Below are 26,622 nucleotides of genomic sequence, written 5' to 3'. Positions count from 1 at the left end.
GTCAGGCGGCACAGCTGATTGCGTTGCATTTCCAGGTGCATTTCCTTCCTAAATTGTCCTTTTGCAGCTTGGAGCAGCGAAACCTGGACCTGGAGACGGAGATGGTGAGCCTCCATGAGGACCTGGATCAGGAAAGGAAGAAGTACACCATGGTGGAGATAAAGTTGCGCAATGCTGAGCGGGCCAAAGAAGATGCAGAGCGGCGGAACCAGATGCTACAGAAAGAAATGGAACAGTTTTTCTCTACGTTTAGCGACCTGACTGCAGCTGGCAACGGCGGAGCCACCGAGCCCCGCCGGCCAGAACGAAGCAACCCAATCTGGATACAGTGAGGAGGGCTGATGAAAACCAGCATTTGAAAGGACTTCAAACAAGAAAAACCCTGATTAGTTAAAGCATGTGTAATTTAATTTAACAGAAGGTTAAATCTAATGGAAGCCGCCTGTATTATTGATAACATCACCTGGAGTGATGTCAGAATGATCTGTATATAGTCTTATTTAAAAAAAAATGTAGGAGAAGGTGCATTATTCATATGGTACTGCTATATCATGAAGCTCATAAGAGGAATCATATTTTTAAAATTGCGTCTTCATATCTAAAGATGCAGAAAAGATCACACATCAAATATCTGAACCGCTTTATTCATTCTTAACTTGCAACCAAAAACATGTCTGATGTTCAAAGTAAGTCTGTCTGTGCTAGTGTACATAGAGGGAAACAATGCAGAACATGTTTTTAAAGAGATGCTAACGTTAAATGTTACTATTTAAACAAAGTTATCCTTGTGCGATATTTTATATTAAGATGTTTTCTTGCACTTATGTGTCTGTTTTGTCCCCACAGGTCGGTACTGAGTCTTGTCTGTTGTCAATATCCGATCTGATGTGTGCACCGTTTTTGAAATGTATGCAGTTTGTGTGCTTCTGTGCTGCTCCATCCACTTATGACCAAAATCCTAGAGCCCTGTTCTGTAAATATTTTGTAGATAATGTCAGACGTTTCTCGTGGGACTGCGCTGTTGTGTGACATTCGGATGGGTACGGCACGAACTGAGTCAATTTTAACTGAACCTTTTGTAGCTTTTAAAATTCTTGAACAAGTGGGTAATCAAAACGGTAAAATAAATGTCTTGAACTGAGAATTTCACGTGAGAAATTGTACTTTCACATTTAAATATATGTAGCCATCCTAATGAATGTCCTTATAAATGATAACAGTTAAAAAGTTCACGATTTTCTTTGCCCTAATGTCGCTCAGAAGAAGGTGCTGCAGCTAAGCTGAGTGATCTGTGAACTCTTTAGTGCACTGAGGACAACCATCTGCAAGAATCATGTGACGTGTGCAGAAATCTGTGGGTAGAAATATTAGATGAAGTGTATTTATGTTACCATAAACCGAACATTTTCACAGATGGGTGGCAGGAGATGGTGATGTGTGCATGTGCTCAGACTTACTGCTTCCCCAGCTCCTGTATGAAGCCTGGCCAATGCAGATCATCTAGAATGTGTGCAAAAAAGGGACAAAAAAAAGTGCCTGGGCAACAAAGGAGAATGAAGTTGGGGGGGAGGGGGTCCTGCAATTCATTATGGACCATTCGCTGGCAAATAATAGGCTTTAGCCGAGCTGAGATTGTCACTCCGTTCTGTGAATTCCACACAAAAGAGCAGGAAAAAAATGGATGTGATGACAGATTTTCAAGATGTAATACTTGATACTCAAAGAAAATCCTTAGACATGAAAATATGAATGAAAACGTGTTTTCTTGTGACTTCTTTTACTCTGGTTTCTTGGGTGGTTCTTCAAAAACTGTTCTGTACACCTGCAACATGTGAATGTTGTAATGTCAATAAAACGTGAGTAATTCCTCCTCTTTATTTTTATAACTATATTGTTTTTACGTATGAAGTTTTCCAATAACATCTAATCAGGTCTAACAACGTCTCATAGACACCTGACAATAATTATTGTCGTTATGTATTTTTTTAGTGTTATTTACTGTGTCTTCTGCTGTTGATAGAGCTACAAGGTAATTTCCCCTTTGTGGGGAATTATTCTATTTAGGTGGTGATGCACACGTTTAAATCCTAAAAACGCTTTTGTTCTTTCAAAGTTGGTTTTTCATTTTTTTAAAACATTTTTTACATTTCCTTTTACAACAGGATTGACTACAGCTCCAGTCCCACGTTTACCTTTAAGCTACTAACCAAACTTTTCTTCTAACTGTCCCACCTTATAGTCTATTTTTATATTTATATAGGCGTTTCAAATCCTTGTTAAATAAAGTCCAGAATGAACATAAAATATATATTTTTGTGTTCAAACAAGCTTTGTAAAAGTACTTAATGGAAGGCAGAACTTTAACGGTTCATGCAACTTGAAACAACAACATTTTCATTAGAAACTACAGGGCAAGTCCATCTATCCATCCATTCAAGTCAATTTTATTTGTATAACCCAAATTCACAACAAAAGTAATCTCGATGAAATCAAAAGGATCATGAATACAAAAAATTCAATAGGAAAATACTAACTTGAACTAACAAATTGACTAAGCTAAACTGGCATCCCTGCCCTTAGACCCCCCTTCGCGGAAAGGAAAAACTCCTAAAAAATAGGAGCCAACTGGAATCTGGAAGCACTCCCACTCACCATCTATCTATCCATCCTTCCATCCATTTATCTATCTATCCATCCATCTATCCATCCTTCCATCCATCTTCTGAACCCACTTAATTACTTCAGAGTTACAACGTTCCTGGAGACAAGTCAACTACTGTTGAACGTTGGCGGGGTACTTCCTGAACAGGTCGCCAGTGTGGCTACAACTAATGCAGAATTTAGGACTTTGCTCGTTCAGGGCTCTGGTTTAAGGATTCATGTGAAAGATAGGGGGCTTCGTTTGCTTCATAGATTAAACAAAAAGATTAGACAACTAATTCACTTATAAAATGTTTCTTGGTCACACTTTTATTTGGAAATTTTGAAACGTGGGTGTGATCTAGTGTGTTTTACAAAGAAAAAAAATAGAAATGATAAAGCAAAAGTTGTCGCTGAGGCTCTTTACTGTAACTGTAAAAGTTGACAAATAATGGATAAAGGTATTGTCTTTTCAAGTTTAGAGAAGCTTGCATACAAGCATGTAGCTTTTCTAATTCGGGTAGTACACAAAAGGTTTAATTATCTACGCAAAAGTTTAATTTAATGTTTACAAAATGTACACGATGGCCAACAAGCACCAAAAAAAAATCAGTTCAAGTTCACAATTTTGGGGAATTCCATTTTTTTATCTGGTAAATGACACACCATCCATGCAAATTGACTATTGCAATCTTGGGTTTGCTAATCTTTTAATGTCAAAATCCACCTTAAAATAATCTCTTTAAGGGGCTCATCTTTCAATCCAGAATCATTTCTGGTCAGATGCGATGGATAACTACACAACTTAGGCATTATGTTATACAAAACAACAATATGTTCTGGAAAAAATCTGGATTGGTAACTGGACACAATTAAAAGCCAGCCATAATCCAAGGTCAAAGGTTTTGTTTATTTTCAGTCACATACATATACTATTTGTACATACACAGTTCCTTTAAAATGTTGTGTTTACAGTAACAGCTTTCAGTATTTCTTTTTTTTCCATTTGCATTTGTTTTTACTTTTATTTGAAACGCTATAGCCTGAAGCTTTAAGATCAGCGTGAAACAGATACAGTTCCATATTTTTTTTTTTTTTTTTTTTTTTTACATTTTTATCCATAACTTGACAATGTCAAATAAATGATTCATTAAAACAGCACAGAGGAAAAAGAAACAAGAGAAGGAGTCAGAAAAGAACTGCAGAACAACATCACCTGATTCAGATGAGCTATACAGGGTATCTTTGTCCGGACACCGTCGTACCACCAAAATCTGCAGTAGCTTGCCTCCCTGTCTGAGTGCAATAACATGTTTATTGCATTGTTGGATTGTTAATATTTACAGTAAAACTTGTGAAAAGTTGTGAAAACAATGAAATAAAATACAAAAATTCAGGGGATTATTTTTACCAAGTGCAAAGTTTCCAAAACACAAGATGCGTAACATTTAGTCATTTATGTTTTTAATAATTGGCAATATTTATTATGGCTCAATGACAAATTCAGATTACGAATAGAACAAGATTTAATCCTTCCTGAACACAGAACATGTCACTTTTGACATAAATTAGAAAGATCCATAGCTTAAACTGTACTTTCATTGACCATCATCGAGGACACACCTCTTCTAAACACACAAATGTGCTGGTTCTCCTTCACAAAATCATTCAAATATGTGATTTTGTTTTGAACTATTCTCCAGAATCCAGCTCTCCAGTAAACAGTTTGACTTGAATGCTGGTAGTTAAATCTAAAACTGAGCAGAGCTGCAGTTAGGTGTTTGTGAGATCGGTCGTTTTTACATTCAGTGCCGACAACCCATCTGCTTGTGTGTGTTTCAATTGAGGGATGTCTTTGGAAAACGAAATCAACTTCACATTCAGAAGGAAAAAAAACAAAACAACAAAAGCATAAATACGTGTCAGTGTTTGCAATCAGCAACCAGGAGCATATCAAGATTTACAAGAAAATTGTGTTGTTACATGATTCAAAACACCCTGCAGAAAAACTGCACCACTACTGTGTGTGTGTCTGTGGTGAAGGAGCTCTGAACTCCTTTCTGAGAAATTCTTCTTAACATTTTCACACAAAAAAAAGAGATTTTCAAAGTTGCACCCTGTTTTTGAAATTCTGCCCCAGGCCAGACCCTGACCAGAAAGCCAAGCTAAAAGCAGCTTATTCTAGAGGAACACCAACCTCAGTTTCCTGAATCGTGCTCAAGCTGCAGGCTGCACAAGTGAAAGGAGCTTGTTAAAATCTATCATTAGGAGAGTTTCCCTGTGCTGGAAACACAAAATATGGAAGAGAAAGGTCCAATTTTTTGCAAGCCAAAATGTGCATTAGCCATTCAATTTTTTAAACCATGTAAAATGGCAAAGACTTTGGTGATAGTCAATACATCCGGACTGTTTTCTTGTATTTTGTGAAAATCTGCATGGCAGGAACAAAAGTCTCAAAAGTTAACCAGACTGTGTCGCAATAATAATTGGAAGTAATGATGGCCAATTGTAGGACTTTATTACTGAAAAAGAAAACATCCGTTTTAATTTATTTTTTAGCTAACTCATGTTTGAGGGCTCCATCAAAGATCAGACAGAGATTTGGAGATGTATGCACCATTGAGTGTTTCTTTATCCATTTATTTAAATAAAAAAGACTCCACTCCTATTTCCTTGTTTTATGTTCCTTTAGGCCTGTTTGAAGTCTAACAGTTGCCATGTTTGCTTTTTCCTACAAAAGGTAACATCTTAATTACAGTACTTGGTTTATGTTGTTGCCAGATCTGCTGAAAACAAGTAACGTAGACATTTAACTGCGGGAAGGCTTGCAAGTTTTGATTTGAAAAACTCCAAAAGTTAAACTCTAATGACTGAAATAATTATCAGCTAATTTCACAGCAGTTACATTTCCAGACACAGTGAGAGGCCAAAGTTAGGTTAAAAAGTAGTGTTAAGGAAAGAAGGATAAAACCAGTTTACAGAGCTTGTTACTGAATGTATTTGTAATATATAAAAAAGGACAAATATCATATTGTATTTAAATTTCATCTACCAATTTAAAATTATAGAGGAATTATTCAGCAGAGAAATTGAGATCTTTTCTATCCAGGTTTGAATTTTTATGAAGTGTGATTGTACGTGCAGGGTGTTTACCTCCAAACTACAGAGTTGGCACCCTTCACCTGTCTTTGATTCCTCTCCACATGTTTTAAAAGGGACTTAAAGTCACCTTGTTACCATGACACCACAGGTAAATGCATCCTTCTCCATCACAATGGAGCACAATGACATGCAGGACTGTGTGCCAGCATTTGGAGAGATAGAGGCAGCGCTCACATTCTGCCAGGAGGGGGTTAAAAAAAAGAGAGAAAGGATTAACCTCTTCCCAGGAAACACATTCATTTCTGACCCCTATTGATCTGTTTGGGCTAGAAACACACACACTCCCACATTTCACTGAGAAAAGACCCCCCAAAAACGTCTGGAGTCGAGTTAGTTTACATTGTACATCCACAGAAGCCTGTATTTTTTTACGCATACAGTGAGATTGTTTAAATCTAGTCATGCAGGACTACAGCGATAGGCGTGGACAACTGAGGGGGCGAGATGTAATGTGGCAAGGTGTGTGATTGTAGGAGGAAAAATAAGAAAACTCCCAGAGTACTGGCCGTCAGTCCCACACCGTCTTCCTTTGAGCTGTACAGAATTACATTATTTACAGGTATTTTAGGGAGCCTCCTGAAGACTCGCTGCGTAAAAACACACAAATCCGACAACCTTCCCTTAATTTGGATGGAGATGATGAGGAACAGTGATTACGTGAAATTAGAATGAAACGTGGTGATAAGAAGAACAGCAGCCCACCTTGCCACATTAAACAAAAATGGAAGGAATATCAGTCTGTCAGCACTGTGCTATATATGAAGAGTTCCTTTGCTTTTGTTTGAATGCCATATACAAGACATGTGGGGTAATATAAGCAAAGCAACTAGAGGATCATAACCATATATCTCATTTACTTCAGCTTAAATACCACTGTTGGTTTTCAATGACAATGCACAGGCTGTTGGGTTTTAGCATTTCATGTTCTGTGTTTCCATAGCTCATGTTTTTGTTCTCAATATAATCATTTTTCCCTTTTTTTGCATTTTTTTTCTTCTTTTTCCTCTGTCGTAGATAGTTCTTCACCGACGGAAGAACGCAGGGTTGCGCAGGCAGGCGGCTAGTCACCTGCAACACCCCAGGGGTCCCGCAGAGGTCTCCAGGCTGCTGTCAGTGTCGGAGGCCAGGGTCTGGTCGGTGGACATGGAGGAGATGTCGTTGATGGAGGAGGACGGAGGGAGGCTCTCGCTGCTATTCACTGCTGCACCTGTGCTAAGGGAATCAACAGCAGAGGGGGGGTTACAACGTAAAAGAGTGCTGGCAGGGGGAGAGATTCTTGTAAGCGCACACGGGGAGGCACCAACGATGAAAACAACAGCCAGGGGGCACAATCACACCATCTACAACAGAGACAAACTGATTAAGGTTTGGGTTCTTTTGGTTCCGCAAGTCAAAAAAACCTTGTTGCCTCATGTATCTTTTACTTTTTTTATAATATATTTATTATAATTAGTTTAGTATTTTTTTGTTATTTTGAGTCTCATAACATTATAAATAATGCTGAACTAGTACTTATTTTTCTACCCTTTAGAAAACAAGCTTTACAATTGTCCAGACTTTTTCTTTTAAAAACAACTTCCTAAAATGTTTTTTTTTTTTTAATTTAAATGGGGAACCTGACCTTCTAAAAGTCCTCACTGCTTGACTTAAATATTTTTCAAAGGTTTCATTGTTCCAGAGCGTTTTCTTGATTTCTCTGGTTTTGGGATTTAGTTCATTAGCTTTCTAAACAAACCATAACCAACATTTTCCTATTCATGTTTATCCTTTTTTTTGGTTTCTAAAGTTTGTTTAATCCATGAGAGTTTTTTTGTTTTGTTTTTTTTTTTTTTTTATTTCAGTCATTTTTCAATAGAATATCATGTAAAGGCTGTGATGCAGATATTTTGCTGATGCAAACACATGAGCCTGGGGGGAGTTCGGGAGGCCATGGAGAAGGACTGAAGTCATCAAAATAGTCAGAAAGCCTCTGGATGGAACTTCGCAGAGGATAGATGAGATTTGCACCAAATGCCTCAGGTTTCTGGGCTGTCTTTGTTAAAACCCCTATGCACAATTGAATCGGTTAGTTCAAAAGGGGCCCAAGTCCAAGAGGTTTGTTTTTCCAGGAAATGATATTAATTGCATAGCTTAAAGGGAGGCTACCCCAAATGATTAATACTTTACCCAGATTTAGCACCAGTTCATAGATTACAAATGCTATAAAATGAAGTACCTCCCTTTTATAATTTCAGTGGACTAACAAACTAATGTCTCTGGACTTGGGCCCTTCTTGAATTAAACAGGGGCGCTGTCATTTTGGATAACTAGTGCTGCCATCTATGGGATAGAGCAAAACCCATGCAAGAGAGGCCCAAGTCCAGGAATTTTGCACTTAATGCATTTTAAATGTCAAACAAAGTCAATACATTACAAAAGACTTGGGACTTTTTTGCACATAATCAGATAGCTTTTCCCTTGAAGACCATAGAACATATAATATCTCTATTTTGAAAAATTGTGGACTTGGGCCCCTTTTGAAACAACCGATTCATTTGTGTGGGGGTTGAGAACAGTGTCTCTGGACTGGAAAATAAGGGGTGGTGGTCCCTTTTTCAAGAAGGGGCATTGGGGAATGACCTCTACTTACAAGTTGATCAAAGGATTTCATATCTGCTTATTGAAAATGATCCTCCTCTGCTGGCTTCACCAAACCAGATTTACTGATCAAGCTAAGACCCTGCCCTCAGCTGCATGGTCATGAGCTTTGGGTCATGATCCAAAACGATAAGGTCCAAGATACCAGTGCATGGGTGCAGGGTGGCTCCCTTAAATATTGGGGCAAGGAATCCAGAAGATCCAGAAAAGTTTACTATCCACTTATTAAACCTGAGATTTCTCATAATTTGCATTATTTGATCATTGGTAGTCGTCCTCGCACAGGATGCAGTGGAACAAAAAGGGGAAAAGGACATTGAAATCTAGTCTCATCAGTCGCTAACAAAAGGTTAAATAGAGTTTTTGTGAAAATATTCTTTTTTTTTATAATGCATCAAGGCATTTTCATTTTTTCTTACATAAAAATGATGTGTTTTTTACGAGTATTTTTGCAGAACAACATGAATGTTAAGGTCTTCAGTGATACACTTTAACCAACTGTATTAATTTCATTAATTACAAAGTTTTTAGGACAGATTAAATGCAAAAAAACATCCAAATGCTGATGTTTTTTGTGTGTGTGTGTGTACAGTTCAGTGGAATATTTATCTCTTTAACTGACTAAACACAGAATCACAAAAGGCTTACATGCCAGGATCGGTGTTTCACTTTAATGGAATTGTGGGATGACTTGCAAAGACTCTAACAGCAGTGCAGATTTTCATAAAGTGAACGGGGATGGGCTCAATTTCAGAGCCCTTCTCCTTCTCTGCTGCAGTGAAATGCCCGTGTCTGCAACTCCTGCACTGCGTCTGATGTGCTCAGCCTCAGAAGCAAAAGTCCAGCCAGTCCTCTTATAGACAAGAGGATGGAAGGGTGGAAAAGGATAAAGGTTGTACGTTTTGGAAAGAAAAGAAGCATTCCAGACGATATGTCTATAAAAATTTTTTTCAAATGACAAGATTACATTTTTTTTTTTGCAGTATTGCTGTTCTGCTTTTTCCAATCCGTAGAGGAAGTCTGCCTGCTCTTTGTGGCTCTTTACTGCCCCCCTGCGGTAGATAAAGTGAACATCAGTTCTAAAAATTGTACAAATTTGTGGCTGTACCTCCTTTACATTGACCTTCACTGGAACTGCAGAACCCAAACCTTAAGTTATAACATATTTTAATCACATAGTGTCACAAATGAAACAAGTGCCATGAAATCCTCAGTGACAGGAAGTTGTTTGGTTGATTAACAGTTGCAAGTTTTTTAGTGTCAGTTTCACAAACACATCAAAGTACAGCCATTGAACTAAACGATATTTCACTAGAGATGCAGGACACACACACACGATCAAGAGCACAATGGGTTTCTCTATTTACAAGGGGAAACTCCAATAAGTTTATAGTAAATTCACTTACAGAGCGATTAGGCTTATGCACTGAGAGTACCTGAAGGTGAAGGCTGTCCCTTCACAACGCCATTCTTCGTTCTCTCCTCAAAGTTCATGACCTCTTTGTAGATTAGTTCTGACAAGGTGCACAGATTAAGGGGGATAGGTCAGAGAATTCACCCCCCAAAACAAAACAGTTCTGTTGGTTAGTAAAGTCTCGAAAACAACCATTCTCACCTTTCCATTCTTCAATGGAGTGTTCTCGCTCATCCAGCTGTTTGTCGTAGATCTGAGGAGGAGGCTAAAGAAGAGATAGAACAGTCCATTTTAGCATCAATGCAAGCTATCAAAACTAGGTACAAAATCATATTCAACACAAAAATGCACAAGGTTAGGTTGCTGTGCAACAGAACTTGAAGTTCAACAGTTGAAGAGCAAGAATAAAGCAGTATCTGAAGGCCAGGTGAACATAGCAATGTGTTTTTTTTTCCTTTTTGAAATTTGAAATTATTTGAAATAATGTGTTATGGTGTATGACTGAGTCTGAAAATATTTTTCTGGCACAAAAGACCACATATTCACAAGCAAGGTTATAAAGTAAACACCAAATCAACAGAAGAACGAACAGTTTAGCCCATAGCAGCATAATAGGAAACAATCTAAAAGAGAAGAGAAATTTATCGTATTCAATCCTAAATATTTGGATTGTATTAAACAACTTTCTTACATTTTTATATTTACTTACTTAGTTAAATGTCAAGGAAAAATGAAAGAAAATATGTTAACAGATGTATCTTTTGTCATTTAAAGCTTTTCACAGTCAGGAACAAATTGTTGTTAAAGTGCCTCAATCCTTCTTCCACATGATTTCATTGACCAGAGCACAGATATGTTGTCTGGCATCAACTCAATCTCTTTTATCTCTGTTTCATAATGATCCTGGCTCACATTCAGCCCAATGATCCTCCTCTCTTTTTCACTCAACCCACAAACTGAGCAGATACGACCTAGAAAAGTTCTTCTGAAAGAACTGAGTGGCTTTTTTTTTTTTTTTAAAGAATAAGTTAGCTATTATTCCCTTTACAAGCAGCCAGCAGAGATCAGACGCAAAAAAAAGGGTTTCTCCTCCTCTTATCTGCATATGCATTCAGCAATAAGGCAGTATTTATATACAACAGCAGTCAATTAACGATCTCATAATAAAACAAGATGTCCTTAAATGTCATATAAATTAGCAGAAATTAGCAGCGATCATTTATTTTAAGTAGAAAATTGCAGCCATAGTGAATTCTAGGAAGCAGTAAATGTCTGTAAATAAACAAAAACCTTATACCAAATTAGCTCAAATTATTACCCCTCCACCACCATGCTTGATTATTGGCCTAATTGGCATTTTACAAACGAAGTGGTGTTAAAGTTGTTTGTTTTGGATTTTAAGACTAAAGTTCAAATGACTTGCACTTCAAGGCCACCATTAAAGTAACACTAAAAAGACAGTTCCTTACAAGAAAATGCCAAAACGACATCACTGACTAAAGATAAATGTAAAATAAAAAAATTAAAAAGAACAAATAATACGATTGAAAAATATTTAAAGGGCCAGTCATCATTTTTGTCTACTTTTTAGTTTTTCCAGGAGACACTGATGGTTAATCTGCCCATGTTCTATAGATGTAGAGTGTCCTGACCAATCAATCACAGACAGAACTGAGCACCAACCACAGACAAACAGCTGACTCACCGCCTCCACTTCAGCCGGATCGTACCACACGTTGATGTAGGGGTGCTGTAAGGCCTCGTCCACTGATATTCGTTTAGCAGGGTCAATGATCAGCATCTTAGACAGCAGGTCTCTGGCCTGGCTGGCTGTGGGTGCAAATATAAACCAATGAAGCACAGTTGATATTCACCGCATTCAATGACATCAGGGAAAAATCAGCCTTTTGAACCCAGGAAACATTAAAGAACACTAATGAGGTGAATGATATTTTAGTACTCTCAGAGTATGATTTCAAAAATGGTCGTTACAAATAAACATCATAATCTGTTAATATTTTGTTAATTCCTGATAAAAATTAAAGCAAAAACTTGATTCTTTTTTTCTTTTTTTGACATTTAGTGTATTTTTCTAGTAACTATAAATAAATAAATAAATAATATATATATATATATATATATATATATATATATATATATATTTAGTTACTAGAAAAAACATTCACCTTTTTGCTTTTTTTTTATTTTATTTTTTACTTTTCTTCTTATTTTTTTATTATATGTGCCATTTTTGTGTTTTCTTTTAAACTGTTTCTGGGGTTGTTTTTATCGGATTGCTGTTTCACCATTGCTTTCAGTCTATTAGAAGCTTTTCCATCCTTTTATCAGGCACACTTTGGGTTTTTCGGATCTAAAAACTGCTTTAAACATAAACAGAGGCCTTCTCTCACACACACAGACCTTCATCAAAAATAGTTCCACAGCAGCTCAGGTGAAGGAGCTCAACAGAGAGCCTTTACAGGTACAAGAGTTGACGCAACCTGAGAGATTTGAATGTTTTGCCTTTTCTCTTGCATTTCATCAGTATCTTTCTATCCACAACAAATGGAATGAGAAAACACAACACAACGCCCCATAAAAACTCAGATGTACAAAAAAAAGCACTTTGCACTGCCTCTCCAGTCACCTTTCCTTTACAACAGTCACTCCAGCAGCCTATATATAAAAGATTTTCTTCTGTCAAAGTCGTTTATGCTGAAAAACAGAAAGTTAATTTTCTGTTTTCTCCTTAGGTGAAGAAGCAGCAAAAAAATTGTATTTAAACTTTAATTTCATTTTTGACAACTGAGAATTTAAAACGTTAATAAACTTCTTTTTAAACATTTTATTTCAAATATGTCTTATATTCCTGACCCATAAAAAAGTATAATCAATGAGATAAATTAATCCCTTTTTGAATTTTGTGGCATTGACATTTAGAATGTATTGTTAAAAATGACTTTTTTATTTGTAAAAGTAAAGTTGTAGCACATAAATTACATAATCTAGAATCTAGAATCACACCAAAATATTCTAAACATATCAGTATGTGTGGAAGCGATTTCATTTATTGTAGTTAACGTGTTAGTTTTTGCAATGTTTTTTTACACTCTATTAGGAATTTATGTGCCAGATAAAAAATAAGACAGCCAGCAGAAACTGTTATGTAAGATCATACTTGCTATTGGCATTTGTACAGAGCAATAAAGAATAAAGAAAAAATGAAAAATTTTGTGAACTGCTTCCCATCGCAGGTTGTTGCATCGTCTTATCTTTTTAATTCACATGGGTTTTTTTTTGTATTTTCTTAAAATAATTAATATTTACACCAGTCTTGTCCACATTTAAGACTAGTGCTGCTGTTTTTAAACACAATCCCAGCAGTAAAATAAATTGTTTCAGGTATTGCTTGATGTAATTTTAACGTGATAATGCACCATCTGCTTATGCAAAGTAACCAAAACATTCTCTTACCTTTGAGTTTGTTGTGCTCCGAGTCAGCAGGGAAAAGGCAGTCAGGGAATAGCTTGGGAAAGGTGAGGCCTGCATACTTTGGCCGGTTTTCAACGTAGTTCCTCACTGTGGGCTGCAGCTTCTTCATGAACTCTGGAGAAGGGGTGCCCAGCTGCTCAATCACCTTGTTCCACTGGTCGATGTCTAATGTGGCAGGTCAAGGTTCAGAGCAACACACAGCTGGAATTCAAAGTACCCCACCATCCTTCAGAGTCAACCACACACGCACAAAGCTATTTTTCTGGAGCACAAAAACACCAGCCACAACACCTCGAAATCTGTTGTAGAGGAAAAGCAGAGAAAAATGTTGTTCTGATGTGATGCTAAGGAAAATTTTGCTTTTCATATGCTGTAACCCCTTAAGACCTGAGCTACTATTTGAACTACCGTAATCCTCCACTCACGCAGGTCAAAATTGGGTTGCCCCAGTTAAGCAGAATTAACCACTGTGAACTCAAAATGTGATGTCTAAGTGGATGCCGGGTCTTCAGAGGTTAAGTTCTTTTTGCCTCCTAAATAAGCAAAAAAAAAAAAAAAAAAATTCGGGGGGGTTTCCATGTTAAAAGTGTAAATAACCTTCTCCACTCCTGACGTTCTCTCAGGGAGCCAGCTCAGATCAGTCCACTGCGATCTTCACTCCAGATCCCTTTCACTGGAAAGATCCAGTCTTCCACTTTACATCTTATGCTTTTACCTTTAACTTAAGTTCTCACTCTTCAGTTCTCTCTACCTTAGAATCCATTTTTTTTAATTTTTTTTAGAATGGCACCAAACACCAAAGAAAGAAGAGACGGATGGAAGGATACGGTCAGTCCCCAGGAACAGCACTGTTCCTCTTATCACCTCTCCAAAGATGCAGCCGACTGACCACATGTCCACTGGGGTCACACAAACATAGCACACGGCACAAACACAAATGTTGTGTCTCTGCCATTGCAGAAAATCATCTCTAAGCTATTAAATGCTCTAAATTGAAAGAAGCGCTATCTTGTGTCAGCTAACATGTTCCAATTTCATTTATTTGTCTTCGTTACTCCAAACAAAATATGAGCCACTTTGAAATTTGCAACTTCAGATTGAATGATTGGATTACAGGCTCACACCTTATATGTCGTCATTTAATTTCATGCTCTTTAAAAGTTTCCCCTCAACTTAAGATTGCTTTGCAACAGTTCTTTTTCATGTGAAAAATCCTGAGATTCACATCAAAGTGACTTTTTTTTTCTGCCAGAGAAGCTGCAGCTTTAGATTTGCAACACATCAGCTGTGGACATAAGCGAGATTCATTGCCGTGCAAAGACACACACCAAACACAGCGTTACAACAATTACTTAGCTAACTAAACAATAGGAACATAAAAAAGTTTGGAGGAAATGTTATGATTTGTTTAAGTAGCGCAAAAAAATGGAAGATATTTTTAGCCTTATGTCTGCCATCTTCACTTTTTAATAAAGTTACTGCAAAAAATTAACTTTGTTAATAGGATTAAATATGCTTAAAATAGAAAATATGCTGCTATTCTTCTTCCTGTTTTTCTTGTTTGAAAACAAGCTAGATTCAACACACTAATCAACCATTTGGTCAACTTTGTACTTGGAAAAATATAAGCTTGGCTCATGAGCACAACTCGTTGATTTATTGCTAGAGTTTAGATTAATTTTAGTAAAAGCAAATTGAGCAAAATCGTTGCTGAGAATCGTTGCAAGGGTGTCTAACAGTCCAGTACATTAATCTGTGTGCATCTTACACCGTTGGGGCTACAGAGCTGACGATTTCCCACAAAACACACACAAACACACTGGTCTTTCTACTTTTACCTAATTAAATTAGTACTGCGATGAAAAAGGCTGGTCATTCTTCTTGTTGACAATAAACACCAATGAAAGACCAGAAAAAACTCCCATAGGGACCTCGCTTTTTATCATGAATCCACCCACATGTAAAATCTGCAGGCATGCAGATTGACTGCCATTAATCTTTGTTCACTGTCACGCACAGAGGCTGCAGAGGAGCAGAAACACAGAATAATTGGACTAAAAAAACAACACTTACTTTATATCCTGCATGTATTTTTTATCTTTTTTGTGACTGTTTAATTACAAGGTTGCAAAAAGACAGCTTCAACTGAGAACAAAATCTTATTAAATTACAAATTTTCTTAACCCAATGATGAATTTGTATTTTAAGACAGTGTTAAGGTTAATAACGTCTGCCAAATTGTTCGCACAAAGTAAAAACTGTCACAACAGTTAAGAAATGTGGGTATAGTATTAAAAGTCCACAGCAAAGAAAAGGGAAAATTGTATGAATTTACACAAAATTATTTTCTTAAAGAGCCTGAGGGAGGAAGTTTAGGTTAGTTTTTCTTTTTGTTGATGTTGTTAGTTTAGTTAGTTTTTCTAAGGAAGAATGACCATGCAGGGCCACATTTGATTAGATCATAATGAACCAAATAAGGAAAAAATAATTTTTTTACAAAATCAGCAAGCTTTCAACAAGAAAACAAGATTTTGGAAAGCTCAGCTTAGATAGGTGAGACCGGAAACCACTGCTGGATGCCTTTGACCTTTGAGCCCTCAGGCGGCACGGCGTGAGACATCCGCATGGCACTGCGATCAATATGGCGCCATGGGCTCGTGTTAAACTGCTTCGATTCACTACACTCAGCTGCACCCAGAAATGTAACACAGAAGTATAATCTGTCTCCCAAAATGAAAAAAAAACAAAAAAAACGACAAAACAAATGAGGCAATTATTAGCAAAACAAGCTTTTTTGCTGGTATGTATGTATTAGCAATACAGTTTTTTATATATTTCGGTGGAGGCTATATCTGATGTGACACATCTTTTATTCAATTTAAGAATTTTAAAATATAACAAACATTTTTACAGTAAAGTTGTTACAGATTATAGATTGTGATTTCTTTGAACTCAGACAAATTTTATTATGAAGCAATAATTTAAAGGTAAATGTATCTATCCCATGATGCACAAATAATGCAAACAAATATATTAATAAAAACCAGTAAAAAAGTTAGACTACTTATTTTAACCAAATTATTAAATGTAGTCCAACTACTGTCAGAAAGGTCAAATCGCAATAATTTTATTTTAGCAATGTCTTAACAGACTCCATAATAGTGTTTTCAGTGCAAATCCCCTATACTGACTGTTCTATAGCCTGTCTTTAAAAGTAAAAAAAAGAGAATCCAGAACATTTAGAATATTAACTTCCAAAAGATAAAAAATTCATTAAGAAGAACATTTGAAAGTCGTTTTTTAGTCAGCACAGCTTTTTTATCAAGCAGTGTTATTCATGATATTAAGATTTTTGTTTTGTTTATAATACGATTTTCTTGTTTTATATTGCAGTTATTATGTACTTATTTAGTACTCAACTGAGGTATATGTTAGTAGTTGTGATTAGAAAACTGCAGTAAGCTGTTATTAAGAGGCGTTCAAGGGAAATATGTGAATGTTGGATCTTCATGAATGTACTTTTTGGTGCCAGTCTGGACTTCATTTGTTCACACTTTTCTACAAACAGACACCATTTCACCCAATTAGTGGGATGTAGTTAAATAGTCTCACTGTTGCTCTGAAGAGACACTTCACACTACTACTGTGCACATATGAAGCTCAGTGGAGAGTCTGCCCTGAGAGTGGGATTGTAGGCTCAAATTCACAGTTAAACTAGGAACCATGACTTCCTGCTTAACTTTCAGCATCACAATGATCAAACTTCCAATAATTCCATAGTGTGCTCCCTCAGAGGATAGGTTAGGTGTAGAGGGCAGATTTTGCACACTAGTGTGTAACAGCTAATAGGACTTTACCTTAGACTTTATATTCAGAGTAGGGATTCCTCAGATAACACATGACTGAGAAAAACTGCAGAGGCTATGTTAATGGTACTCTTCAAACAGCAAAACGCGAGCGTTTACCACTGAAACAAACATCAAGTCTGCATCGCTTCGTAAAAAAACACTGTCAATACTCCTTGCATATTTGAAACTGTAATAATTTCTCCAAACACAAAACAAGCAAACTCCATTTGTGTTAACAAGGATACAGTCCCGGCCAGGAAAAAGGATTTTGTGGCGTACCATTTCTCCCATAATGCAGCCCACCGACCAAATATCCACTGAACGTGTGGGAGCAGAGGGAAACAGGGAGAAAGCAAAGGAGACGAGGGAAAAGCAAAGGTTAGTGTCATCCAAGGTGATTAGCTGTTATTCAAGAGAGACATTTTTAGTAAGAGGCATGTTACAGGTAAAGTGCTTTGGTAGGGAACTACAAAAAAAAACCAATAGACATAAAAGCGGAGTCTAAGAAGAACCAACAAGCTGCAGGATGTTGAAAGTCTTAAAGCCTAGGGCTTCTATATTTGAAAGGACTGGCTAATGAATCATAGCAAGCATCCAGGCTTAATGTCTAGAGGGCTTTGAATCAATGTGACTCAGCTCAAACACTTGAGTTCACTCTCAACTGAACTAGAATTCCCAGTAAAGGTTTAGTTTTGTCTCTATTGTCCCAGAAACAACACTGCAGTGGCTGCTACGTTCTGGTGGAATGAATCGAAGCAAAAGCAGACAAAAGCTTCCATTAAAAAGGAAAAAAAAAACTAAAAACAGTGCTTCTCACCATTCTCTTTGTATCCCATTCCCAGGATGACTTCTGGGGCTCTGTAGTACCGCGTAACAACATACGGGGTCATCATGAAACTGGTGCCTGCCGTTCTGGCCAGACCAAAGTCCAAGATCTTCAGTGTGCAGTCGGATTTTACCACTATATTGCTTGGTTTGAGATCCTGGAGAAAGAACAACAAGGTATATGGCAAAGCCACTCAACTTTTATTCTTCTGTAATTCCCTTTTTTTTAAGCTAATACGGTAGAGCTTACTTAGCTGACACCTTATTTATTTGCTATTTTTCACGTTCCTCTGTAATATTGGTGTGATCTTAACAAAAGCTTAACCTATCATTTAAAGGGACATTTTAACACAGAATAGTTTTGGCTTTTTTTTAATGTTTGCTTTTGCAGATAAGTACACATTTTATCTCCATAAGTGGCACATAACCTTTGCAGGTCTTCATTGCCTATTTTAAGCTCAGTTATGGTGTAACAATATTGTAAAGGTCATTTTAATTATAAAATCTTATTGTTGTTTTCAAGTTAAAATCTTTTAAAAAGAAACAAGAACAATTTTGTTATATATTTTTCTAAACCCCAGAATGGCCACATTAGCGCTGGGGCTGTTTAAAGAAAAGCTATAATGAAATGAGTATAAAATGTTATTTAAACCACAGATGCAAAAATATATATATATTTAATTTTTATTAGACTAATTTTGACACCAGTAAGGACAATTTTTTGGCATTTTTTCATTTTAACTTTCAATTCATAACACTTTTAAAACCCAAAATTCTGGTTTAGATGTCTAATTTTTCAAAACTAACCCTTTAAATCATACTTACTAAAGCATGTGCACTGCATTTTTTTAAACAAGTTTTTTAATCTATTTCAAATATAATGCTGTTCAGTTGAATATCCAATCTGTGGTCTGTAAAAGCCCTTTTTAGGGGTTTTTAGTCCCTGCCAGTACAAAAGAATGTCTACAGGATCTCACAGTTTTACAGTCTTTTATCTCATATAACTATATAACTTTTATCTCATATAACATATAACATATAACTAAGGAAAGCTAGTAAGACGGAAATCAACTAAATTAAGCTGTGGTAAAAGTATATTTCCTCAGTTCTACTTGTGCATCATTGATGGATGAAACCTTTTTGTTTTCATGAATGTAAAAGCAAATTGTAATGCAGGCCAAGAAAAGTGGCCTGCCTTCCTACCCTGTGAATGATGCCCGCTGAGTGCAGATGCTTGATTCCACATAGCATCTGGTAGAGCAGGTAGGACATTCTCTCATGGTCGAGCTCCATCTGAATCACCTGGCATAAATTGGCATCCATAAGCTCCATCACTAAGTACCTGAAATCAGAAAGAGAGTTTTTCCATGCATGAGTAGCTGACAGGTTTGATTTTTGCAGAATTTCCCACCTTTTCAACAGAAAAAAAACATGAAACAATCAAGTCTTTGTGCATAGTCGTTTCAGGGAGCATCTATAGGACTTTTACTGACTGTATTTACTGCAATTGGCATTTTCTCTTCAATATGAAAATGCCTTAAATGTCCACCTCTCTTTTTCAGTTAGGATATTATAAAGTTTCAAAAATAATTATTTATTGCCTATCACCTGAAAAAATCTGATAAAAGATTTTTTTAAACTTAAAATGAATACTAGTTTCAATATTTTTTTTATACTAGTTGCATAGTTTTTCTATATTATTTTAATGTTATTTGCATTACGAAAAGTTTTTTTTAAACTATTATTTCTAAATAGAAAACCTCAACCACAAGTTCTAAAGTTAAGGAAAGTTATTATAAAACAAATTGTAAAAAAAACATCCAAAAGTGCTATTTCAAGCAAGCATATTAGGCACTATAATGCAAAACAAAATAAATTGTGGAATAAGTATGAAATATTTTGAAAGAAATATTTGGAAAAAGGCAATTTTATGGACAACCATTGAAACATTTGGGAAAACCATGTTTAACTGTTTTAAAGGAAACTTATTAAATTTAATTTTTAAGAGTTTAAACCCATTTATATTATTTACTGATGCACAAACCATTTTAAAATGAGGGAATAATTTCATTTTTTATGGCTCTCAATAAAGGTTGATATATTGAAAAAAAAACTCTGCAAAGACAAGTTTGCAGTACTTACACATCTTGAAACTCTTCTAATGATTTCTGTGGTGTGAAGACATTTAATAAACTGATAATCTGAAAGAAAAAATGAAAGAACAAGAGTAAAGAAAGGACAACAGTAATCATAGAACAGGAAGTTAAAAAAAAGTTGTCTTAAACACTGTGGATGCAAGTTAGCAGTGTAACTAACAAAGAGCCTAAGTCAAATTGCAGGGTTTTGATAAATGTAGTCATCAACTTTTAGTTTCACTATTTACAACATAGTAAATCTGTGAAAAGGTTTAATATAGTCACAACAGACACTCATCTAAATAGTTTTTATATCAAGGAATTGTGGAAGCCAGTAACAGAAACTAGTGTTTACAGGGTTTTGAAAACATCAGCTTCTTTTGATAGTAAAAGACATTTTTCTTCATTCTTCCATTTGTTATTATAAAAAGATATACTTACATTTTTGTGATTGACACATTTCATGAGCACCAATTCCCGATATGCCCTCTTGGCATGGGTCTGGTTCTGGAAGGGTCTGCTCAGCTTCTTAATGGCCACGTTTCTGTCCAGGACAGCATCATAGCCCGCGCTGCAGAGAAGAGACATATTCATCAGTATTCCTTTAGCATTCATCGTTGAGTGATTGCCTGCAAGTGAAGGTGTGTTTGTGTGAGCGTGACCACCAATAACTATGTTTTCTGTTTCTTTTTTAGTGGTTTCTTATCAGCTTTTTGGTTTATCGTGGATAGGTTTCAGATTTTAAGTTTCAGGTTTTGTCATGATTTAGTTTTTTGGGTTGTTTCATTAATGCTCCAATATATTTTAAAAATAATTTGGGATTTATTCATGTGCTTCTGGTTTTAGTCCCCGAACAGCTTCTAAATGTAACACAAGAATGATGTACTTCCTTTATATATGTCCTCCACCATTGGAAAAATGCCATAAAAACACCAAAAAGTACATTTTTATCAGAGTGCATCTTTAACCTTTTTTTCTAAACAGTACAGGAGAATGCTTTGCAGCCCCAACACAATCTCAAATTCAAATATTTTAGCTTGGAGCATCACTTCCTGTTGGTCTCTAATTACACAGGCATTATTCCAGCTACCGTGAAGATGTCACATCCTGTTCTGTAACTTTTCTGACGCTCCCCTCACAAGATGAAACAAATTGAGTTTCAAGGCATCTGGATGCAGGCTGCAGAAGATGTTAGGTGACATGTGCGGCGGTCTGTCGTTTCTCTGCAAACAACCAGGCCAGAAATGATGTGTGGTCATGGAAACAGTGGAGCCCTCATAAAAGCAGTTATGCAATAGGGATTTCAGCCAGTCTTCACTTTTGTAGCTGAGTGAAAGATGATGTCATGACCAGCTAAACTACTTAAAGCTTTTAAGATGCTTGAGAGAGCTCATTCTGACTAAGCATAAAAGTTGAAGGGGGCAGACATGTATCCAGATTGCTGTGTTTATGGGAAAACACTAAAGAAAAGCTCAGTTAAATGTCTATTAACATGCTCTTGGGCTATATTGGGACAACTCTGCTGATTGCATAACAGGAGCAGAATATGTGCTTCCTGAATTTTCAGACAAGCTGTTGGATCCCTTTGTTTGTATGCATATTTTCAATTTGTGGATTGCTGTTTTGAGTTTATGTATTATTAAATTGGGCAGATGTTTATGCAAATTATCTTATGTCATCAACGCAATGGTAAAAAATGGAACTTTTTTTATGTTTATTCTTCAGATTATGATAGAAACCTTTGTTTGAACTTACATAAATTTACAAGTCACAGCATGTTTTGATGCTTTTGTGATCTCCTACAGGGACACTGCTCAATCTCCAACATTATACGGACATTAGTCTGTATGATTAAGTAATAGGTTCATCATATGACACCACATGGCAGTTGTGGTCACAGCCAAGCAGGATAAAACTCAAAATTCAAAAAAATGTCCTCCCTTCACCACTCATCCAACACAATCCTCAAAACGGGCACAATCCCAGCATCTGCTCCCCCAGAGTGACCAAGCTTATTTGGCCCTGCTTGGTGTGGCTGTGGAGCAAAACTGTGAGCATCAGCAGCAAAGAAAGGTCAAGAAAAGAGGGAAAATGGAGGATGGGGGCGTTGAGAGCTCTTCACAGTTTAGACATAGCACTGTGTCATCTGGGCCACCTAAAATGGGGTTTCTGAGAGGGGCTGCATGTCAGCACAGCACTCACATGAATATGACTTATTGATCTGTTTAATTGTTCAATAGCAGCCATAAGAAACATTCTTTTTAAGTGAAATTCTGAGAAGGCGCTCCACTACTTTTGAAGAGAGTAGGAGATTTACAATTAATGCAATGTCTCAACGTGACCCGGATTAAGGATCCATCCTGTTAGACCCTGATAACCAACTCATCCCTATTCTAAATAGCAGTTATGTTGTCAGTTCACTAGGACAGCACGAGCAAACCATGCAACAATGTACGAGCAAACCATGCAACAATGTTGATGTTTTTCTTTTACAGAAATTAATTGTTAACTTTCTATCAACTTTTCTGCACTCATTTTAAGTGAATGCAGTATTTCCATTATTTACACATTTCTTCTATTACAAGAAAAGACAGAGCTGTTTTGCACAAAAGTGTAGGCAAAACTGTTATATTCCTCCACAAAAAAAAGTCCTGTCAATTAAAAAAAAAAAAAAAAAAAAAAACAATTCCCAGAAGCCCTATCCCTTACATTTGGTATCATTAAGCCCCAAATGTCCACTGTATGAGTGAATCCAGTAGCTTGTAATGGTTGGGAGTTATTCAGGTTCAGAAATGTTGAATGTTGAATTTAAACAATTCATCTCTTTTTACAGATCTTACCTTTGAACCCCATAAAATCATCTGCCCATAATTAGATTTAATTGAAAATCTCACAGCATAAAGCAAAAGTTTATCTTGTGTTGTCTTTTTTAATGGCAAATTTTTCAACTTTAAAAACAAAATTTTACAGATAAATAAATAAAACACCTGTTTCTTTTTTTAATGTTAGAATTCATAAGTTGATTATACCACACTTGATAAAACAGCTCATGTTCTTCTTTTTAAACAAAAATGTAAATGTAATCAAATACAGACAAACGGGACAGCAGCACACTAAATGAAATCTAAAAGCAACAGCTATCAAACAGTGGGATGTATAATAAAACAGGGCATAAAAGAGCTGAGCAGCTGAGAACCTACCAGACAATTCCCTGAGCTCCAGAGCCAATGGGTTTTAAATTCTGGTAGCGTTTTAAAACGGTGAAGGTGGAGTCTCCCACTTCCACGCTGTAGAACTGGTTGTCCACTTTGCTTTTGCTCATGTTGTAATGTTTGGCAATATATGACACATCCACTTGTTTTCCAAAACCCTGCATGAGCCAGAAATGACAGTGGGGACTTGTTAGTGATGCTGGAGATGATTAATAAACTCACTTACCTTTTAAGCAACAAGAAAACAGTCACTCTGAAGTTGACAATAAACACTCAGGAGGTTGTATAGTCACAAAGAATTAACCTTTGTATAGAAACACATAATAATAAAACCTAAATAAATGTCTTGCATCAGCAGTTTATATTACTGCCATGGACAGAAATGGCCTCCTGCTGTTTTAGAAGCACTTTCTTTTACTCTTGCAGTCCTTTAGCTGTAAGACATTTTAAGATTTTCCTGAATGTGCTCGACTGACTTATATCACCTTACCTCATGCCCGTGGAGCTAAAATCTGACTCTTTTCTTCACAAGCCTGTATGACTTGCTATCTCAAGTGGATTGTTATTTTGCTGAAAGCTTTTCTTTCATTTTGATTTTTAGCGTGAATCGTTTTCCTCAAGCAGTGTGTGATTTGGTGCAAAGTCATCAGACCTTAAATTATAGAGATACAATTTGTGTGCTTTACAAGTTTAATCAAAATCTTCTGGGGAAAATAATTAATATTTTATTGTTAATCTGTACCAAAGAAAAAAACGGCATCTGAGATTTAATTCAAGACAGAGGACGTTTGAGTTTCTTTTCAGTTTAAAGTTGTTGGTAGATGATCCTTGTTACGTAGCAACTGACTACTTTTATCCGAGCATTATAACTTTGAAACCATTAGTGCTTTTCACTGAAGAACATCTGACACATGCACTGACACATGCAAAGAGGAGGTGCTATTTTCTTTCTCTGACTGTACACATTCACACCAGCAGCTGCCACAGTAATCCACTGATTTATTGTTTCCATCATGCATCTGATGTTGTTGGTCCTGGATAAGGTGGAACCTTACCTCATATTTGATAAATTATTCATTTATTCAAACTAAATCGATGCGTTAATAACCATGCTTTTCCCATATTTCGCAAAAGATTTTGCACTTTGTCATGGGAATGTATAGTATTTTAATACATTACTTCAACAAATAGCAAAATTTCCTAGTACAATGTTCCTATTAACAGAAATTTGAATGAAAGTTATTAGTAATTCTTATTGCACATATTACATTTTAATTAATATAATGCAAAAACAGAAGTTACATTGAAGCCCTTTCAAGCTACAGGTGCCTATAAAAAGATGCTTGTTTAACAGTTGGTAGAGTTTTTATGCATATGCTAGCACAAGAAAAATTATAAGATAAAAGGCCTAGTGACCTTGTGGTAGAGTGTCCACTATGAGACTGGAAGGTTGTGAGTTCAATTCCACATCCAAGTCATAAAAAAAGGGATAATTCCCAAATTCAAGTTAAACCTGAGGTCATGTTAATGTAATATGCATTTACTGTGCACAACAGCAATAAACAATGGCACATTTATTTTGAAAATTCACTTTAAAGACATAATAGGTTATTCAAGCCATTGATGTGTCCCTGCCTCAAACAGTATTATGAAACCCATGGAACATATAGTGGATATCATATGCTCAGATGCACATGCATATATGATGCCAACATTTCATGCAAAATGTTTCAATAACTGTGGTAGACTGGCCTGTCGTATTAGCTTGTAGCTGTCCTCACAAGCATATCACATCTATGCTGCAGAGAATAGATGATTTGAATGAGCATCTAAAATGTCAGAGGTTAAGTTTCGGTCTAATTAATCTCCAGATGAAAATAAAAGATAAGTATAATTAGCACATTGTTTTAAAAACATTCCCATATGATAATTTCCCAACCATTTAATTGGATTGAATATGTATTGATAATTAACAGATTATAATGCTTGTGAGGACAAACGAGTTTAGTGGATCTCACTTTGTAAAACAAAAACACAAACCTTGCACATACATTGCATAACAGGGCAAATGGAAGTGAATGAGTACTGTACCTTTTTTACCTGTAAGGAACACACACCTGACAAAAGGCTATCTTTACATCCAGGACTGGTTGGCTGCAGTTATATAAGAAATGTCTGCTCATAAATACCTGGAAGACACAAAGAAGAGGAAAGGACAAGCAGACGGGCATTATTGGCGAAAATGTCTGAGGTTTAAATTGTTTTTTAAAAGACTTCTATCAAGAAGAGCCTCTGGATTAAAAAGAAAATAATGGTATTCATCTTGATTTGGATCAGCATGCAAAGAGCGGTGTGATTTATTACGGTCTGCCTGAGAAACTGAGGTTTATTCCTGCAGTCACTTAAAGCGGGAGTGGTACTGCATCCTCCCAGTTAATTCAGAGCTGCTCTCTCTTTTCTCTGCTCCAATCAGTCAATAAAATAAAAGAACCAGCGGAGTAACTGCCACCTACTCCTCTACAAATACAAACTCATCAGCCCATCAATTCTTCCGTAATGGACGACAGTGATTGCTGTCTTGGCTTTTCAAATTGACAGGAAAATCTTTTGCCTTTGAAGAAAAACAACACGACAATAAATGTTGACACATTTATAGTTTCTGATTGTCGCAGCTCTCAAAATTCCTTTTATTGTATGTCGTTTAGTTGAATTGCATTCACAATGGTCTGTATGAATCAATCTGTAAAAGCAGGAGACGTCCACTCGGTACATTTCAGGCAAAGATCAAACACCCAAATCTTTTAGATCTTTTTTTTTTTTTTCATAAAAAAATAGGTCCCATGTAGCACAACAAAATAATCAATCAACTTTTTATTCAATATGTGAACCATCAGTATGTTTATTCCTGATACTTGCTCTTGGCACATTTCAGTTTTAACAATTCAAGACTTCAAAAAAAAAAAATAAGAAGGTAAAATCGATGCTTCTCTTAAAAAATGTCAATTGATTTCTTTCTGCACAGCTGAGCTGGTGAGACAACATTCACAAATGATTACAGTAAACAATTGTTTCAGGATTTGGCCATTTAATGAACAGCCACAGTAAACCCGAGATTCCGAATTACAACTTTTGCTTCTTGTCACAATCAGAGCGTTTTCTACTGTTTTTATTTGTACTTACGTATTTACACTTGCCTGACTGAAAGTTTTAAATACTGAGCTTGACTATTGTGCCTTCCCATCAGAAATCAGGATTTA

General features: G+C 36.2%; 2 protein-coding genes across 21 annotated transcripts in view; one reads left to right on the top strand and one right to left on the bottom strand.

Moving 5' to 3' along the window:
- arhgap24 (Rho GTPase activating protein 24) overlaps positions 1–1,877 on the top strand; it is a 66,060-nt gene extending 64,183 nt beyond the window's left edge. For all 7 annotated transcript variants that reach the window (XM_004074729.4, XM_078956352.1, XM_078956354.1 and 4 more), the window contains one exon: positions 68–1,877. In XM_004074729.4, the coding sequence (XP_004074777.1) occupies positions 68–332 (265 nt within the window). In that variant the 3' untranslated portion in view covers positions 333–1,877. The remainder of the gene's footprint in view (positions 1–67) is intronic.
- Positions 1,878–3,529: 1,652 nt separating this feature from the next.
- Positions 3,530–26,622, bottom strand: part of mapk10 (mitogen-activated protein kinase 10) — a 36,045-nt gene continuing 12,952 nt past the window's right edge. The window contains exons 2-13 of one of the 14 annotated variants that reach the window (XM_023960631.2): positions 25,483–25,554; positions 23,354–23,523; positions 20,595–20,724; positions 20,161–20,219; positions 19,222–19,360; positions 18,011–18,176; positions 17,439–17,510; positions 13,328–13,510; positions 11,559–11,683; positions 10,055–10,118; positions 9,876–9,953; positions 3,530–7,009 (exon numbers count right to left, since the gene is read on the bottom strand). In XM_023960631.2, coding sequence (XP_023816399.1) covers positions 6,867–7,009; positions 9,876–9,953; positions 10,055–10,118; positions 11,559–11,683; positions 13,328–13,510; positions 17,439–17,510; positions 18,011–18,176; positions 19,222–19,360; positions 20,161–20,219; positions 20,595–20,724; positions 23,354–23,523; positions 25,483–25,554 — 1,401 coding nt within the window. In that variant the 3' untranslated portion in view covers positions 3,530–6,866. Of the gene's footprint in view, positions 7,015–9,845; positions 9,954–10,054; positions 10,119–11,558; positions 11,684–13,327; positions 13,511–14,172; positions 14,245–17,438; positions 17,511–18,010; positions 18,177–19,221; positions 19,361–20,160; positions 20,220–20,594; positions 20,725–23,353; positions 23,524–25,456; positions 25,555–26,622 lie in introns of all 14 variants that reach the window. The other 13 variants (XM_023960632.2, XM_023960633.2, XM_023960634.2 and 10 more) reach the window with 13 other exon arrangements.

This window comes from Oryzias latipes, chromosome 12, assembly GCF_053564925.1.
Source record: "Oryzias latipes strain Hd-rR chromosome 12, Olatipes_Hd-rR_3.1".
NCBI classification, from domain to species: domain Eukaryota; kingdom Metazoa; phylum Chordata; class Actinopteri; order Beloniformes; family Adrianichthyidae; genus Oryzias; species Oryzias latipes.
This window is presented reverse-complemented; position numbering and strand designations above follow the sequence as displayed.